We start from the raw sequence: 19,930 nt of genomic DNA, 5'->3' as shown, positions 1-19,930 counted from the left end.
AAACCATATTTAGGTATTGGTTTTTTTTCCAAATATTATTTATTTTTAGGTTTAGAGACGTCAGCATGAAATTGCCAGGAAGTGTCCACGACGCGACGGTCTTTAAAGAATCTGGAATTTTCAAGAACCATAGCCGAATTATTTCGGAATTTGTAAAACTGATGGGCAACAAAAAGATTCCCTTCATTATCCTAAGAGATCCTGCATACCCATTGCTACCGTGGCTTCTAAAACCATATACTGGATACCTAACAGGAAGAGTCGTTCAACTGCTACCTTAGCTCGTGCAGATTGTAGTGGTGAATGCCTTTGGTCGATTGATAGGACGCTGGAGGTGCCTGGACAAAAGAGTACATACCGATTATAAACATGATATGTACTTCATAACTTCGTGGAAATAAGAAAGCAGAAGTTTACGCCAATCAACGAATATGAAAGTAACCAGCAAAGTATTGGAATCTCCTGAATGAGATCCATCTGATCTTAGGGAACACATTAAGGAATACATTGTATCTAACTTTCCTTTGCGAAGCAGTTCAATATAAAAGAAAATTGCACTTTTAGTTTTGTTTCGAAACATTTCAGCTTTAATTGGAGTTGAAGAACACTCGCATGAATCTTTGGGTCTCGGCCCGATCCTCCGCAAGAACATCGCGCATGCTCTGCACAAAGGTGGCGTCGATTTCCCGTTGAGCCTCAAGGAACTCCTGGTTCTGCACCTCCAGCATGTCCAACGCCTCCTTGTTGTCGTTTGACATCTTCTGAACCATCTGCACGACGATTGCCTTATTTAAAAATGAAGTGAAATCATTAAAAATTACCATCGTGTTACCGTTAATGATAATTAATATGCTTACTTGAAGTTTGGCGGCTCCTAGGCATAGATGTCTCTACCAGGAGTTCAGGTGCATCAACAGTAGAAGACTTCATTGGCCAGGTCATCGAAGCCATCGATTTAACACCCACAAACCGCCCAAGCCTGTGACGCTTACTATTTTCATGCTAGATAAAAAATTTTAACTGAAATGTATTGGTCTCGTCAATACCTATAGATTGATCCACGCCAACTCTAACGCCCATAACGCTTAAATCTGTCTACCGCCGGTGGGTGGCGTATTTTAATCTCGCTTTGCTGCTTGCATATCTCCATTTCCCTTTGGTCCCTTTAGCTGAGTAACGGGTATCTGATAGTCGAGATACTCGACTTTAGCGTTCTTCCTTGTTTTTTTATGAACTAATTGAACTTCGATTATCTTTAGCGAGTCTCTATCTAATAACACAGGTAATGGCAGAATATTATCATCGACTATTTTTAACAAGATCTAGTACGTTGTTGAACAAAAATGATCAAAGCACTTCACTGTGCTGGCAATGCGTATGTATTTTCCCTTTTCACCTCGCAATCGTCATAATTCAATTGCTTGAATTGCTGCCAACTCCTACGAACCAGATCCCGCGTTCTCCTGCACGGCTGCCACCATAGTTTTCGTCTTCCGCTTGGGGCGTTACTGATGCTTTGTGCTGTAGCAGTTAAAGCAGACCCCTTCCGGCATTTTGGGTTGTCTACAATCTATAAAAATGTCCCATTTGCCGACAGTTGTAGCAGCGAGAGGCTTCAGAATCCTGCCTTCTGGTCGACTGGAAATTGGACTTCCGTTTAGTTTGCTTCTCCAACTTTGAAATCTTTCCAAGCGTCTACTTTGATTTATCGTAGATCATAATTTCTTCCGCAAGTCGTCCAAAGAACTACAGTTAGCCATTGCAAACGCGGCTCCCGAATTTTCTTCCAAGCCTTCCATGATGAATCGGATGATAATTTCTCTAACCAGTTTTAAACCTTAACCTTGAGGTCGAATACAGCTATCAATTCGGTTCGCAATGCTGGCCAAGTTAGGGCTGTCGTCTCAATCATGAACGACCTCGCAGATCTCCTAAGCAAACGTATGGCGAAAATAAATCATTGTTTCTCCGATACACTGTAATTAACGCACCCAAATCATTCATGTCGATGCCATGTCCTCGAGCGGGTTCATTTTGGCTCAACGAATTTTCTAAGTCAGCCACCCATTTACGCGCAACATACAGCTTCTCGATTTGTTGCAAATGTTGGATTTCTGCCTCATCGTTTTCCGCCACTTGATCACGCCGCTGCACGTCCGCAGCCGCCATGCCAGAAGCTTCCAAAAATTCTTCAGACGCCACCAGTTGATCACGCCGCTGCACGACCGCAGCCGCCACGCCAGAAACTTCCAGATATTCTTCAGACGCCACTACTTTGTCGCCTTTTGCCGGTATACTATGGTCGTCCCTTTCTTGCTCATGTTTGTTTTCACTACCAACACAAGCGTCATCTCCCGGGCTCGAAAATGTTGGCTCCCCAGGCGAGATTTCACTCAGCCCCGATTCCCCCTGGTTCAGCCCCTCCAGTTTTGCTGATTCCAGACGGTCCATAATGGCCTTCACAGCTAACACGCTGTTTCGGTCTTGGATAGCTTTAAACTCAGATTTCGAACTCTTTATTATGTCCTTGTATCTCATAGCCGAGTTATTACAGCTTTTACGGCCTTTCAACTCCGCACCCGATATGTAAAGCTTTTAATTTCACTTTATGTTAACTTATTCCCGGTTCTCGTGTCTTGTCAATATCCTCGTCCTCTTCTTAGTGATCGCACTTTCCCTCTCGTGCTTCATCGAATTATTCAACGCTTGTTATCGATATTTACGTTACGTCTATTAAAATAAGATATTTTCACTATTTACATTCGGCCAACATGACTACAGATCCAACATGCTTTTAAATGGCAATTGAGTTAATTGACAATCATCAATATCAACAACTTCATATCAATCATTATCAAAAACACGGCTTTCATATATGGCCCACGATATTTTGGGGCAAACTTCTTGTTTACATCTGCTGTAGTATCGACATTACGAATAGCCACATAATCACCTATTTTATATTCACGAGGAGCTCTATTACTATGTTTATGCTATGGGAATCGCGATTTCTTTAAAGCGCGATATAAAAACAATCCCTGTTTATGCTACACATATCAATTCATGATTTGATTTCAGTAGAGATGCCAGACGTAAAAAATTAGGTATTTTAGTCTGGTCACACTTTCGCAAAAAGTAAACAAACCAAACAACGCGATGGATAACGTTAAATTCTTCATTTGCAATAAGAACCGGAAAATTAATTTCCAAAGTCGCTGTGTGGAGGCACAGAAGATCGATGGCTTTATTAAAAGTGAGGCGGTTTTTGGTGGCTAGGAGTCACAGGATGCTGATGCAGGTGTACCCGTCTGCAACCGCGACTCTCAGCCTGAGGACACCTAGAGTGCGAAGATTCAGGAGCAGGCCAAGAAGCAATGAATTTTGGTCACTTATGCAAGAGCCTAAAAATGAAAAATTTGTTTTTTGAGAACTTAAGGATGTCAAAGAGTTCATTTTTCGAACTGTGCGAATTGCTACGTCCGGGGCAGAGCATGTTTTTAACCGTTCCAGTTCCTCTGGAGAAACAAGTTGCGATTTGCGTATACAAACTGGCGACCTGTGCCGAGTATCGAGTGATTGGGGATGTATTTTGAGTACATAAAAGTACTGTGTACAAGTACTTTCATATTGTTGTTAAAGCAATGGTGAAACTTACGAGTGTATTAATTTCATTCCCAAAACTGGATGAATGCATTCAAAATGCAGGTGCATTTCAAAAAATGTGTCACATTCCTAACGTGATTGGAGCTATTGATGGTAAAATGCCTTTTAGAATATTAATTACAAATTATAAACGCTTTGTAAAAATTATTTAGGAACACACATTCCTGTTAAAGCCCCAAAGATTGGCTACATGGATTTCGTTAATCGCAAGGGATGGGAATCGATGGTCAGTTGACAACATGTTGTAGTTGACAACAATTACTTGTAAGTAAAACCATATTTAGGTATTGGTTTTTTTTCCAAATATTATTTATTTTTAGGTTTAGAGACGTCAGCATGAAATTGCCAGGAAGTGTCCACGACGCGACGGTCTTTAAAGAATCTGGAATTTTCAAGAACCATAGCCGAATCATTTCGGAATTTGTAAAACTGATGGGCAACAAAAAGATTCCCTTCATTATCCTAAGAGATCCTGCATACCCATTGCTACCGTGGCTTCTAAAACCATATACTGGATACCTAACAGGAAGAGTCGTTCAACTGCTACCTTAGCTCGGGCAGAATTGTAGTGGTGAATGCCTTTGGTCGATTGATAGGACGCTGGAGGTGCCTGGCCAAAAGAGTAGATACCGATTATAAACATGATATGTACTTCATAACTTCGTGGAAATAAGAAAGCAGAAGTTTACGCCAATCAACGAATATGAAAGTAACCAGCAACCACCAGACTGGCATTGTAACCAAGTATTGGAATCTCCTGAATGAGATCCATCTGATCTTAGGGAACACATTAAGGAATACATTGCATCTAACTTTCCTTTGCGAAGCAGTTCAATATAAAAGAAAATTGCACTTTAAGTTTTGTTTCGAAACATTTCAGCTTTAATTGGAGTTGAAGAACACTCGCATGAATCTTTGGGTCTCGGCCCGATCCTCCGCAAGAACATCGCGCATGCTGTGCACAAAGGTGGCGTCGATTTCCCGTTGAGCCTCAAGGAACTCCTTGTTCTGCACCTCCAGCATGTCCAACGCCTCCTTGTTGTCGTTTGACATCTTCTGAACCATCTGCACGACGATTTCCTTATTTAAAAATGAAGTGAAATTATTCATCCTTGTTTTTTTATGAACTAATTGAACTTCGATTATCTTTAGCGAGTCTCTATCTAATAACACAGGTAATGGCAGAATATTATCATCGACTATTTTTAACAAGATCTAGTACGTCGTTGAACAAAAATGATCAAAGCACTTCACTGTGCTGGCAATGCGTATGTATTTTCCCTTTTCACCTCGCAATCGCAATCGTCATAATTCAATTGCTTGAATTGCTGCCAACTCCTACGAACCAGATCCCGCGTTCTCCTGCACGGCAGCCACCATAGTTTTCGTCTTCCGCTTGGGGCGTTACTGATACTTTGTGCTGTAGCAGTTAAAGCAGACCCCTTCCGGCATTTTGGGTTGTCTACAATCTATCAAAATGTCCCATTTGCCGACAGCTGTAGCAGCGAGAGGCTTCAGGATCCTGCCTTCTGGTCGACTGGAAATTGGACTTCCGTTTAGTTTGCTTCTCCAACTTTGAAATCTTTCCAAGCGTCTACATTGATTTATCCATTTAGCCATTGCAAACGCGGCTCCCGAATTTTCTTCCAAGCCTTCCATGATGAATCGGATGATAATTTCTCTAACCAGTTTTTAACCTTAACCTTGAGGTCGAATACAGCTATCTATTCGGTTCGCAGTGCTGGCCAAGTTAGGGCTGCCGTCTCAATCATGAACGACCTCGCAGATCTCCTAAGCAAAGGTATGGCGAAAATAAATCATTGTTTCTCCGATACACTGTATGTATCCATGATATTAACAATGTCATCAATCCAACGCATCACAGGGTATCCGCTGTCTCCCGAAAAAGGTTGAATTAACGCACCCAAATCATTCATGTCGATGCCATATCCTCGAGCGGATTCATTTTGGCTCAATGAATTTTCTAAGTCAGCCACCCATTTACGCGCAACATACAGCTTCTCGATTTGTTGCAAATGTTGGATTTCTGCCTCAACGTTTTCCGCCACTTGATCACGCCGCTGCACGTCCGCAGCCGCCATGCCAGAAGCTTCCAAAAATTCTTCAGACACCACCACTTGATCACGCCGCAGATATTCTTCAGACGCCACTACTTTGTCGCTTTTTGCCGGTATACTATGGTCGTCCCTTTCTTGCTCATGTTTGTTTTCACTACCAACACAAGCGTCATCTCCCGGGCTCGAAAATGTTGACTCCCCAGGCGGGATTTCACTCAGCCCCGATTCCCCCTGGATCAACCACTCCAGTTTTGTTGATTCCAGACGGTCCATAATGGCCTTCACAGCTAACACGCTGTTTCGCTCTAGGATAGCTTTAAACTCAGATTTCGAACTCTTTATTATGTCCTTGTATCTCATAGCCGAGTTGTTACCGCTTTTACGGCCTTTCAACTCCGCACCCGATATGTAAAGCTTTTAATTTCACTTTATGTTAACTTATTCCCGGTTCTCGTGTCTTGTCAATATCCTCGTCCTCTTCTTAGTGATCGCACTATCCCTCTCGTGCTTCATCGAATTATTCAACGCTTGTTATCGATATTTACATGGGGCATTCTCTTAATAAGATATTTTCACTATTAACATTCGGCCAACATGACTACAGATCCAACATGCTTTTAAATGGCAATTGAGTTAATTGACAATCATCAATATCAACAACTTCATATCGATCATTATCAAAAACACGGCTTCTCATATATGGCCCACGATATTTTGGGGCAAACTTCTTGTTTACATCTGCTGTAGTATCGACATTACGAATAGCCACATAATCACCTATTTTATATTCACGAGGAGCTCTATTACTATGTTTATGCTATGGGAATCGCGATTTCTTTAAAGCGCGATATAAAAACAATCCCTGTTTATGCTACACATATCAATTCATGATTTGATTTCAGTAGAGATGCCAGACGTAAAAAATTAGGTATTTTAGTCTGGTCACACTTTCGCAAAAAGTAAACAAACCAAACAACGCGATGGATAACGTTAAATTCTTCATTTGCAATAAGAACCGGAAAATTAATTTCCAAAGTCGCTGTGTGGAGGCACAGAAGATCGATGGCTTTATTAAAAGTGAGGCGGTTTTTGGTGGCTAGGAGTCACAGGATGCTGATGCAGGTGTACCCGTCTGCAACCGCGACTCTCAGCCTGAGGACACCTAGAGTGCGAAGATTCAGGAGCAGGCCAAGAAGCAATGAATTTTGGTCACTTATTCAAGAGCCTAAAAATAAAAAATTTGTTTTTTGAGAACTTAAGGATGTCAAAGAGTTCATTTTTCGAACTGTGCGAATTGCTACGTCCGGTGCAGAGCATGTTTTTAACCGTTCCAGTTACTCTGGAGAAACAAGTTGCGATTTGCGTATACAAACTGGCGACCTGTGCCGAGTATCGAGTGATTGGGGATGTATTTTGAGTACATAAAAGTACTGTGTACAAGAACTTTCATATTGTTGTTAAAGCAATGGTGAAACTTACGAGTGTATTAATTTCATTTCATAATAATGAATGCGTTCCTCATAGGTTTCCTTCAAAGTCAAACAGGCCACCTTGGTTTACTATTGCGCTTCAAAGACTTAAAAACCTTAAGACAAACACTTATAAAAGTATAAGAAATCGGGTAAGCCATCTGATTTTTCGAAATATGTGGTGGCTCGATCGGATTTTAATGTTCTCAATAGTCATTGCTATTCTATGTATTTAAGTAGATGTAAATTTGAATTTTCAAATGATCCGAAGCAGTTTTATAACTTTGTCAATGCCAAGCGTAAGTCGTCAGCATTGCCTTCATCGGTACGTTTTAACTCAATGGAGGCATCGACGGATTCTGAAATTGCTGATTTATTTGCCGAGTTTTTCCAAACTACTTATAGTTCGGCTGCTTGGTCAAATTCTAACTACCCTAATCCCTTAAATAAGGCAAATTGTATCTTTACCCCTGAAATTACGGAAATTTCTCTCGTAAGAGACTTAGAAAAAACAACGCCAACTTATTCTCCCGGTCCTGATGGACTCCCCGGGTGTGTGCTTAAGTTTTGTGCGTCAACCATATGTAAACCGATTCTTAAACTTTTTAATTTGTCTATTTCATCGTCAGTTTTTCCTACTATCTGGAAGGACTCTTTTATCATTCCACTTCACAAAAAGGGTGCGAAGGCGGATGCCCAGAATTACAGAGGTATTTCTGAATTGTCGGCAATTTATAAAGCATTTGAACGTATTATTACTTCTCATTTGCAACATTTATGTTCCTCGCTAATATCACCGTGTCAGCATGGTTTTGTTAAGCGAAGATCGACCACCACCAACCTTCTGGAATTGTCATCTATTGTAATAAATGGATTTAAGAATAGACCGCAGACTGACGTTATATACACAGATTTTAGTAAGGCCTTTGACTCTGTTAACCACTCTCTTCTCTTATTTAAATTAAATCTGCTTGGGTTTCCATGCAATCTATTAACTTGGATTTCAAGTTATTTGAATGGTAGGACTCAGAGGGTTATATTCAAGAACGCTGCCTCAAAACTGATCTATGTGACATCTGGAGTGCCTCAGGGTAGTCATTTGGGCCCTTTGCTGTTTACTTTGTTTATTAACGATCTTCCCTCTATCATAACACACTCTCGTGTACTAATGTATGCTGATGATGTTAAGCTTTGTTTATCACATAATGATATAGCGTCGGGTTTCAACTTACAGTCAGATATTGATTGTTTTCAGGGATGGTGTGAGTATAACCTTTTAAATTTGAACTGCCTTAAATGCAACGTTATGACTTTTCATAGGGGTACTCCTACTTTTGTTAGTTACTCTCTTCAAAATACGCCACTCGACCGTATATATTCAGTAAATGACTTAGGCGTTCTTCTGGACCCAAAACTTAAATTTGACTGCCACATAATGTCCACTGTCAGCAAGGCCATGAGTGTTCTTGGGTTTATAAAGCGTTGGTCAAAAGAATTTGATGACCCTTATACAACCAAATTATTATTTACCTCCCTTGTCCGTCCTATTTTGGAATATTGTTCCTCGGTTTGGAGTCCACAATATCAAGTGCATATTGACCGTATTGAGTCGGTACAAAAAAAATTTCTTCTTTTTGCCCATCGTAGTTTGAACTGGGATCAAAACATAAGGCTACCTTCCTATCAGAGTAGATTACTATTGCTTAATTTACCTACCCTTGCAAATCGTAGAACAATGCTTGGTACTATTTTTATGCAAAATCTTATAAGAGGTGATATTGATTCTGTAGAACTTGTAAACCGCCTAACTTTCAATGTTCCTGTTAGACTAACACGAAATTATTATCCCCTAAATTTGACACGATGTACATCTAATTTTTGTCTGCACGAGCCCTTTCGCGTTCTATGTAATAATTATAACAACCTTTATCATTTAATTTGCACTTCAACTTCTATCCCGGTATTAAAAACGAATATTTTAACTCATTTGCTTCATTCTTAGATGCTTCTTTTATTTTCATTTGTGTCCCGTCTCTATTTGTTTTTTGTATCTTCCTAGCGAACTCGTATTTTTTGCCCAAATTGATAAAAGGGCCCCGCGCGTAACAAGCACGTGCTTGGTGTCGTTGGGCCACTTGTTTGTACTGCTCGTAGTGCATCAACGTCCATCATATATTCCCAAAACTGGATAATGCATAAAATGCAGGTGCATTTCAAAAAATGTGTCACATTCCTAACGTGATTGGAGCTATTGACGGTAAAATGCCTTTTAGAATATTAATTACAAATTATAAACGCTATGTAAAAATTATTTAGGAACACACATTCCTGTTAAAGCCCCAAAGATTGGCTACATGGATTTCGTTAATCGCAAGGGATGGACATCGATGGTCATGCAAGCTGTAGTTGACAACAATTACTTGTAAGTAAAAACATATTTATTTAGAATGTGGAATTTTCAAGAACCATAGCCGAATTATTTCGGAACTTGTAAAACTGGTGGGCAACAAACTGATTCCCTTCATTATCCTAAGAGATCCTGCATACCCATTGCTAACGTGGCTTCTAAAACCATATACTGGATACCTAACAGGAAGAGTCGTTCAACTGCTACCTTAGCTCGGGCAGAATTGTAGTGGTGAATGCCTTTGGTCGATTGATAGGACGCTGGAGGTGCCTGGCCAAAAGAGTAGATACTGATTATAACCATAACTTCGTGGAAATAAGAAAGCAGAAGTTTACGCCAATCAACGAATATGAAAGTAACCAGCAACCACCAGACTGGCATTGTAACCAAGTATTGGAATCTCCTAAATGAGATCCATCTGATCTTGGGGAACACATTAAGGAATACATTGTATCTAACTTTCCTTTCCGAAGCAGTTCAATATAAAAAAAAATTGCACTTTTAGTTTTGTTTCGAAATATTTAAGCTTTAATTGGAGTTCAAGAACACTCGCATGAATCTTTGGGTCTCGGCCCGATCCTCCTCAAGAACATCGCGCATGCTCTGCACAAAGGTGGCGTCGATTTCCCGTTGAGCCTCAAGGAACTTCTGGTTCTGCACTTCCAGCATGTCCAACGCCTCCTTGTTGTCGTCTGACATCTTCTGAACCATCTGCACGACGATTGCCTTATTTAAAAATGAAGTGAAATCATTAAAAATTACCATCGTGTTACCGTTAATGATAATTAATATGCTTACTTGAAGTTTGGCGGCTCCTAGGCATAGATGTCTCTACCAGGAGTTCAGGTGCATCAACAGTAGAAGACTTCATTGGCCAGGTCATCGAAGCCATCGATTTAACACCCACAAAACGCCCAAGTCTGTGACGCTGTGCTGGCAATGCGTATGTATTTTTCCTTTTCACCTCGCAATCGTCATAATTCAATTGCTTGAATTGCTGCCAACTCCTACGAACCAGATCCCGCGTTCTCCTGCACGGCTGCCACCATAGTTTTCGTCTTCCGCTTGGGGCGTTACTGATACTTTGTGCTGTAGCAGTTAAAGCAGACCCCTTCCGGCATTTTGGGTTGTCTACAATCTATCAAAATGTCCCATTTGCCGACAGTTGTAGCAGCGAGAGGCTTCAGGATCCTGCCTTCGGGTCGACTGGAAATTGGACTTCCGTTTAGTTTGCTTCTCCAACTTTGAAATCTTTCCAAGCGTCTACTTTGATTTATCGTAGATCATAATTTCTTCCGCAAGTCGTCCAAAGAACTACAGTTAGCCATTGCAAACGCGGCTCCCGAATTTTCTTCCAAGCCTTCCATGATGAATCGGATGATAATTTCTCTAACCAGTTTTTAACCTTAACCTTGAGGTCGAATACAGCTATCTATTCGGTTCGCAGTGCTGGCCAAGTTAGGGCTGCCGTCTCAATCATGAACGACCTCGCAGATCTCCTAAGCAAAGGTATGGCGAAAATAAATCATTGTTTCTCCGATACACTGTATGTATCCATGATATTAACAATGTCATCAATCCAACGCATCACAGGGTATCCGCTGTCTCCCGAAAAAGGTTGAATTAACGCACCCAAATTATTCATGTCGATGCCATATCCTCGAGCGGATTCATTTTGGCTCAACGAATTTTCTAAGTCAGCCACCCATTTACGCGCAACATACAGCTTCTCGATTTGTTGCAAATGTTGGATTTCTGCCTCAACGTTTTCCGCCACTTGATCACGCCGCTGCACGTCCGCAGCCGCCATGCCAGAAGCTTTCAAAAATTCTTCAGACGCCACCACTTGATCACGCCGCTGCACGACCGCAGCCGCCACGCCAGAAACTTCCAGATATTCTTCAGACGCCACTACTTTGTCGCCTTTTGCCGGTATACTATGGTCGTCCCTTTATTGCTCATGTTTGTTTTCACTACCAACACAAGCGTCATCTCCCGGGCTCGAAAATGTTGGCTCCCCAGGCGAGATTTCACTCAGCCCCGATTCCCCCTGGTTCAGCCCCTCCAGTTTTGCTGATTCCAGACGGTCCATAATGGCCTTCACAGCTAACACGCTGTTTCGGTCTTGGATAGCTTTAAACTCAGATTTCGAACTCTTTATTATGTCCTTGTATCTCATAGCCGAGTTGTTACCGCTTTTACGGCCTTTCAACTCCGCACCCGATATGTAAAGCTTTTAATTTCACTTTATGTTAACTTATTCCCGGTTCTCGTGTCTTGTCAATATCCTCGTCCTCTTCTTAGTGATCGCACTTTCCCTCTCGTGCTTCATCGAATTATTCAACGCTTGTTATCGATATTTACGTTACGTCTATTAAAATAAGATATTTTCACTATTTACATTCGGCCAACATGACTACAGATCCAACATGCTTTTAAATGGCAATTGAGTTAATTGACAATCATCAATATCAACAACTTCATATCGATCATTATCAAAAACACGGCTTCTCATATATGGCCCACGATATTTTGGGGCAAACTTCTTGTTTACATCTGCTGTAGTATCGACATTACGAATAGCCACATAATCACCTATTTTATATTCACGAGGAGCTCTATTACTACGTTTATGCTATGGGAATCGCGATTTCTTGAAAGCGCGATATAAAAACAATCCCTGTTTATGCTACACATATCAATTCATGATTTGATTTCAGTAGAGATGCCAGACGTAAAAAATTAGGTATTTTAGTCTGGTCACACTTTCGCAAAAAGTAAACAAACCAAACAACGCGATGGATAACGTTAAATTCTTCATTTGCAATAAGAACCGGAAAATTAATTTCCAAAGTCGCTGTGTGGAGGCACAGAAGATCGATGGCTTTATTAAAAGTGGGGCGGATTTTGGTGGCTAGGAGTCACAGGATGCTGATGCAGGTGTACCCGTCTGCAACCGCGACTCTCAGCCTGAGGACACCTAGAGTGCGAAGATTCAGGAGCAGGTCAAAAAGCAATGAATTTTGGTCACTTATGCAAGAGCCTAAAAATGAAAAATTTGTTTTTTGAGAACTTAAGGATGTCAAAGAGTTCATTTTTCGAACTGTGCGAATTGCTACGTCCGGTGCAGAGCATGTTTTTAACCGTTCCAGTTCCTCTGGAGAAACAAGTTGCGATTTGCGTATACAAACTGGCGACCTGTGCCGAGTATCGAGTGATTGGGGATGTATTTTGAGTACATAAAAGTACTGTGTACAAGTACTTTCATATTGTTGTTAAAGCAATGGTGAAACTTACGAGTGTATTAATTTCATTCCCAAAACTGGATGAATTGCATTCAAAATGCAGGTGCATTTCAAAAAATGTGTCACATTCCTAACGTGATTGGAGCTATTGATGGTAAAATGCCTTTTAGAATATTAATTACAAATTATAAACGCTTTGTAAAAATTATTTAGGAACACACATTCCTGTTAAAGCCCCAAAGATTGGCTACATGGATTTCGTTAATCGCAAGGGATGGACATCGATGGTCATGCAAGCTGTAGTTGACAACAATTACTTGTAAGTAAAACCATATTTAGGTATTGGTTTTTTTTCCAAATATTATTTATTTTTAGGTTTTGAGACGTCAGCATGAAATTGCCAGGAAGTGTCCACGACGCGACGGTCTTTAAAGAATCTGGAATTTTCAAGAACCATAGCCGAATTATTTCGGAATTTGTAAAACTGGTGGGCAACAAAAAGATTCCCTTCATTATCCTAAGAGATCCTGCATACCCATTGCTACCGTGGCTTCTAAAACCATATACTGGATACCTAACAGGAAGAGTCGTTCAACTGCTACCTTAGCTCGGGCAGAATTGTAGTGGTGAATGCCTTTGGTCGATTGATAGGACGCTGGAGGTGCCTGGCCAAAAGAGTAGATACTGATTATAAACATGATATGTACTTCATAACTTCGTGGAAATAAGAAAGCAGAAGTTTACGCCAATCAACGAATATGAAAGTAACCAGCAACCACCAGACTGGCATTGTAACCAAGTATTGGAATCTCCTGAATGAGATCCATCTGATCTTAGGGAACACATTAAGGAATACATTGTATCTAACTTTCCTTTGCGAAGCAGTTCAATATAAAAGAAAATTGCACTTTTAGTTTTGTTTCCATTAAAAATAAAGTGAAATCATTAAAAATTACCATCGTGTTACCGTTTATGATAATTATTATGCTTACTTGAAGTTTGGCGGCTCCTAGGCATAGATATCTCTACCAGGAGTTCAGGTGCATCAACAGTAGAAGACTTCATTGGCCAGGTCATCGAAGCCATCGATTGCCACAAATCCCTCCCCCCATGTGTCCACACCTACGGCCTGAGACACCGGGCGAGTCCCATACATCTCCTCGAGCTCCTCGAAGTGGGTGCACGTTTTCCTGGCAGCCCCACTGACTGCATTGCTGCGTTTCACTTGAAAATATGTTTTCTTTAACATTCGCAGCTTGGTTTTGATTTGGTCTCCGGATTTGATCAAATTTCTAGCCTTCATCGATTCTGCGAGGCCCCGTCTTCCCATCGAGCTTGCTCAATATATTATTCTTCTTCACCTGCCCAAGCAGCTCGATTATCTCGACGTCTGACCAAAACGATCTCATACGTATCGGCTGAAAACGCGAAATGAAAGCGTGAATTCGGCATTGCATAAACACAGTATATGTCTCTTACTATAGTACTGTTCATTTCTTTTCTGCGAATTTTCAGTACTAGCGGATGCATGTTCACGGAGATTTACGACATCTCTAGCATCATCATTAAATTTATCATCTAAGTATTCAAAAAGCTCATCTACAGCAGGACCCTTCTGTATTACTCCGAACAATAGGACCTTAGGCGCTACTTGGGTGCTACTATGTACTGCGTTATTAATTGCATATTCTTCTTTGTTAAGTATTTTGTACCAATCGGACTGACTATTGTCGTTAACACCCGGTTCTCTCGCTCTACCTGGCCATTAGTCTGTAGCGCTCCTATCTACTTTATATGCTCAATGTCACGCTTTTGCCAAAGTATTTATTTAGTGCATCTCTCGCTTCTCTAGTAATAATTGTATTGACAGAAAAAAGTTTAACAAACTTGGTAAAAGCATCAATAACAACCAAAAGATGCCTTCTCTTCGCAATTATAATAGGTAAGGGGCATAAATGGTCTATATGGAGTGTATGAAATGGAATACAAGGTTTTAGGATACTATGCAAGGTTCCATCATGAATAGTTCTCGGCACCGAATGCAAAATACAGGAAAGAAAATTCTTTCAATAAGAATCGTCTCCATTTTTTCTATATACCAGTCCATCCCTCAAGTCAAAGCTATGAACGTTCCCGCTCTCTAGTTTTTCTCTGAATCGAACTATTTCCTTATCTCTCATTTGCTTCGTTTGTAGATTCAGATCAACGTCAACAGGTGTTGCGCCTACAACTCCAACTACCGGTATTGATTTTAGGAAACCATTCTCACTAGAGTTCAATTTTCCATTTCTCCCCAGGCCATTTTACTACCGTCTATTACATCCCTATTAGCTATCTCACCACGAACTTTACCATTCTCTTCTACTTTTTCTTCACAATGGTTTTCATCACATCGATAATCTCTTGAAAGGATCGTAATAAGGGTTATCTAACAACCTGCAGTCTACAGGTACATCTCTTCAGGTTTCTAAAGGGCTTTCAACAACGTGGTCTCTACTACTTTCATCAGGGCTGTCTCTACGGTTCTCTAAAGGTCTGACTCTACGGTTTTCAAGAGGTACATCCTCGATGCTTTCTAACAAGCCCTTATCGTCACCAAAGTCACCATCTCTTAACAACTTAATTATTTCTACTTGCCTACTTAATGAATCTACATTGGCTATATTAACGCAGGGTCTATGCATAATTGAATAATCGTAATTCTCCAACTCAAGGAACCATCTAGCTATGCTAGGATTAATAGCTTTCCTACTTAGAGTTAGCACTAACGAATTGCATTCCGTAATTATTTTAAACGTCCTTTGCTCTAGGTACACTCTGAAATAGCGCAACGCATAATTTATTGCAAGGGTTTCAAAACTATGGTATCGAGACTCTGCTACCGTGGTTTTACCGGAATTAAACCGTTAGGCACAAACATTGGTGACCCTGACGTGATCCCTTACCAAAAAACGATCACACTCCAGCAACCACCTTCACACCAAAAGCTGAACCTCTGACTGGTGAGAAGACCCGTTAAGTTTACTACATCCACCCGCCCTGGAAACCATAGCTTAACCAGCTTCATAGGATACTCAGCTTCATCCAGCTTCACAGGATCGTCAGCCTTATCTATCTTCACAGGATACTCAGCTTCATCCAGCTTCACAAGGTCGTCAGCCTTATCCAGCTTAACAGCATACTCAGCTTCATCCAGCTTCACAGGATCGTCAGCCTTATCCAGCGACACAGGATCGTCAGTTTAATCCAGCTTCACAGGATTCACAGCTTTATCCAGCTTCACAGGATCGCCAGCTTGATCCAGCTTCATAGGATTCACAGCATCATCCACCTTCAAAGGATACTCAGCTTCATCCAGCTTCACAGGATACGCTTCTTCATCCAGCGTCACAGGATCGTCAGCTTAATCCAGCATCACAGGATTCACAGCTTCATCCAGCCTCACAGGACACACAGCTTTATCCGGCTTCACAGGATTCTTCGTTTCCAAGACACATTATGACAACTTTGTTCATAGAGGACACAAGTCACACAAGAATCGATTTACACAATCGATTGCTAGACAACCAAAATGAGCTACAAGTACAGAGCTACAACAGCTATTATTCCGGTACGTCAAATCAGTTAAATGATCTCTGGCAGCAGTTTTGCGACCTAGTTTAAGAAGTCCAGCAAGCGGCATTACCTACTGGAAGTGAGTACTCTTCACGACTAGTAGCACTCAAGGGGCTGGTCGAAAAATATCAGAAAATCTTTCTGGACAACACGTCGACTGGAAGCGAGCTTCCGAAGGCCCCAGACAAACTTCGGTCAACATCAAGATCACAACAGGAGATCAAGTCAAAGGAGACTCTGCAAGTGACACGGTGATCAGGCAGTTGCAGAGAAGATGCAACGAAATAGAATCATCATTAACATTAGGCTCGAAAGCCCCAACCGTCACCCCTACAAAGGACCTGGATTTCCATTAAGCGTTACTGAGGCAAGCCCACGACGAATTGGATAGCCTCTAGCACCTGGGGGCGCAGCTCTGGCAGAAGCAGAGCTAGCCCAATTCCACACATTATACGAGGAATACGAAATGAACCTGCTTCGAGAAAACGACGCGCCAATGAGCCTAAACTTGGCACTTCCGCCATTCCGGAGTTCAATTGTGAGTGTTTAGACTGGCCACGGTTCCATGATCTCTTTGTAGAGTTAGTACATAGTAAGCCATATTCGGCCAGTCAAAAACTACACATTCCACAGCGCTCGCTTCGTGGTGTAGCGAGAAACGTCTTGACAGACACAGCCTTCTCACAGGGTGGCTATGACGACACCTGGTTGCGATTGAAGGCCAGGTACCATAACGGAAAGAGTTGACTACAGGCCTATAGACTGCTACTCGCGATAACTAAGGGCCTTACATGACACTATCAAAAACACAATGAGTACTCTTAAAAACCTCGATGTCAGCACGAAATCCTGGGATCCAATCCTGTGCTTTATTATCAGAAGAAAACTAGACCAGCAGTCTCTAGCTTCTCTGGAAAATTCAGCGGAAGCACCAACGTAAATTTCAACGTTAAGAAGTGTACTGACGTTTATTGAGCGGCGCGCATGCATGCTGGAGGCGATAAGCGCTCAACCTACAGCAACACTCCGCCATCAGTCAGTTCACAATGAAGAGAGCGGTAGGATTTGTCACCAAGGACCACATCATATTACAGCATATAGCCGTTTCCAGCAAATGCTGGAATTGCACAAATTGTTTGTCTACAGCTCATAAGGTTGAAAACTGTAGATCACCGGCCACTTGTCGAGTCTCCAACGGCATCATTCACTGTTCCACCAAGGACCGACTAGCAATCCAGCGCCCGGCGCAACAACCATTGCAGGCTACGACAACCCTAGAGGATATACTCTGCTCGCGTCCACCAAGGTATGATTACAAGGGCCAACCGGTCAACTACAAACATGTCGCGCAGTAATAGATACTGAGTCACAGGTGAATCTTATCTCAAGGAGGATGGCAGATCTGCTATCTCTTAAGGAAATGTCGTCACCGATTGAAATATCTAGAATCGGAGGAAAAATAGCAACAGCAATTAGATCAACACTCATCAGTTACTTCAGGGTTTGAAAGACTAATATAGGTATTTATTTTTCCTACAGTCATTACAGACCAACCGTCAGTACCGATTGCAACAGATATTAATATTCCCAAGGGACTGCCGTTAGCAGAACCTGACTTTCGGCAACCTGGACCCATTGACCTAACCTTAGACGTTGGTGTACATTCTCATGTAATAATCGGTGAACTTCTTGAACTAGGACCTAATAAACCTTTGGCACAAGGCACAAGCCTTGGTTATATAATCAAAGGTATTCTCAATAAAGAAAACTTATCTGATACGGAAATCAACCCTGTTCTGGTAGAAGACAAAGATGATCTTGCAGGACCAAACGCTGCTTATGAGCCAACGAAAGATAAAAATCCGTTGAATAATAATCAATTTCATATAGAAGATATCAAACAGCAGAATGAGATTTCACTCGATGAAGAAGGGATTCATTTAACGAACTAAGCGTTGATGGATCATAAAATAAAGGAGCCTGAAGATATATGTACCCAATCAAGAACTAGCGACACTGACTCGTCCGATCGAGAATCAACCACCATACATATTAGTTCATTGCAGCTTACTGAACTTTTTACTACAAGAGAATAACAAATTAATACACAAACGACTTCTCATCAACTTAAAACTTACAAGAAGCCTGACTTTTGTTCAACATTTCTAAATTTAACCAAGAAATATCTAAGTTTTGTTACAGAAAGTCCACATACCATAGACGTGCCAAATGATCAAGTTCTGCGAAGGCACAATTTTAGTCCCCACGGTTATGTCAATTTTATTGCAAAGGGAAGTGTTAGGCAGCATCAAGAAGGTACAAAGGACTTCAATCACAAACATTAACCTCCGCAGCTCTGAAGGATCCTTTACGGTCAGTGATTTGTTGGGTGCTTTCTCTACAATTCGGCCAAGAGCTGACCAACATCACGCCTTAATTGAGGGTACCCCTCAATGGGGGGGAAGATTGTTCGTACCCAAGGGTGCTCAACATGACCAGCATCCAATAAATCAAGCAGTAGCCAAGTTGGAAACAGTACCAGAGGCTCAGTAGCTCCCACTGCAGATGAGAATTGGTGATCGGCATATTAAATGTCTCACCAACTCACCGTCTCCCCGACTAAACGGTACACTGACCCAGTTGCAGTGTCAGCCTAGCCAACTACGCAAACTGCTACCATAATCAAAACTCCCTGACCCACCTAACTACCTACCTACTTAAGTATATAGCTTTATTCACTAATAATTACACTAAGCTTCCGTGTTCCTAGTAGTATATAAGCATGTATCAAATGAAGAATAAATCAGTTATCAACGCAACTCATAACTCCGCGGTTCTACTTTCTACCTGCGGGAATTGGGCTCGTAATGCACTATCTGAACTAGCAGATAACCTTATTAGCTTTACCTCATTGCAGCTCTAGCATCGTCTGTGGGCCGCGACGCGATCTTCTTGCGAGTGTCTACTTTGGTAAGGCACAAACACCCGCTGTTATCCTTTGAACTCTGTGCGCTCTCACTGATTTACGGGACAGTCAAGTCATATAAATTTGGTGGGACGAACACACAATCTACTGACCTAGCCGCATGAATCACGTAAGCGCAGACCAATCAGGACCAGCAGTTGTCCGCAGCGGTGATGATTGGTGAGAACAGCTACAAAACCACAATCGACACCGGAGCAATGGCAAGCTTCGTTAGCGAAGAACTGGCGGACAATCTTGCTGCTCTAGGAAGGATTACAAGGCCGAGAGGGCAAGTTATGTTGGCAGACATCAGATGCCTAGGAATGGAGGTCAAATTCGGCAACAAAAAACTGACCATGAGCCTGTTAACTTTTTCAGGAGTAGTGGATACGTTGGTGTTGGGAGTTGGAACTAAAGTAAAGAGAACTTTAGAAGAGATTATAATACCAGCCGTGTTCTCTTCTTCCCTTCGTTCGTAAATTTCCTCA

General features: G+C 41.5%; 1 protein-coding gene across 1 annotated transcript; it reads right to left on the bottom strand.

The window, feature by feature from the left end:
• Window positions 1–558: 558 nt before the first annotated feature.
• Window positions 559–2,679, bottom strand: LOC139354547 (uncharacterized). The gene is made up of 3 exons (XM_070998801.1): window positions 1,992–2,679; window positions 858–1,931; window positions 559–785 (listed from the first exon to the last, which is right to left on the bottom strand). The coding sequence occupies exons 1-2, from the start codon at window positions 2,536–2,538 to the stop codon at window positions 1,909–1,911; spliced, it is 570 nt and encodes a 189-aa protein (XP_070854902.1). The 5' UTR covers window positions 2,539–2,679; the 3' UTR covers window positions 559–785; window positions 858–1,908.
• Window positions 2,680–19,930: the final 17,251 nt, after the last annotated feature.

Source organism: Drosophila suzukii, assembly GCF_043229965.1.
Source record: "Drosophila suzukii chromosome 2 unlocalized genomic scaffold, CBGP_Dsuzu_IsoJpt1.0 scf_2c, whole genome shotgun sequence".
NCBI lineage: Eukaryota > Metazoa > Arthropoda > Insecta > Diptera > Drosophilidae > Drosophila > Drosophila suzukii.
This window is presented reverse-complemented; position numbering and strand designations above follow the sequence as displayed.

Bases quoted from the DNA above. Each gene is read 5' to 3' on its own strand.
- LOC139354547 (XM_070998801.1), bottom strand. From the start codon at position 2,538: ATGAGATACAAGGACATAATAAAGAGTTCGAAATCTGAGTTTAAAGCT. The intron at 1,932-1,991 runs GTGCGTTAATTA...ACGTTTGCTTAG, and splicing joins CATCGACATGAATGATTTGG to GAGATCTGCGAGGTCGTTCA.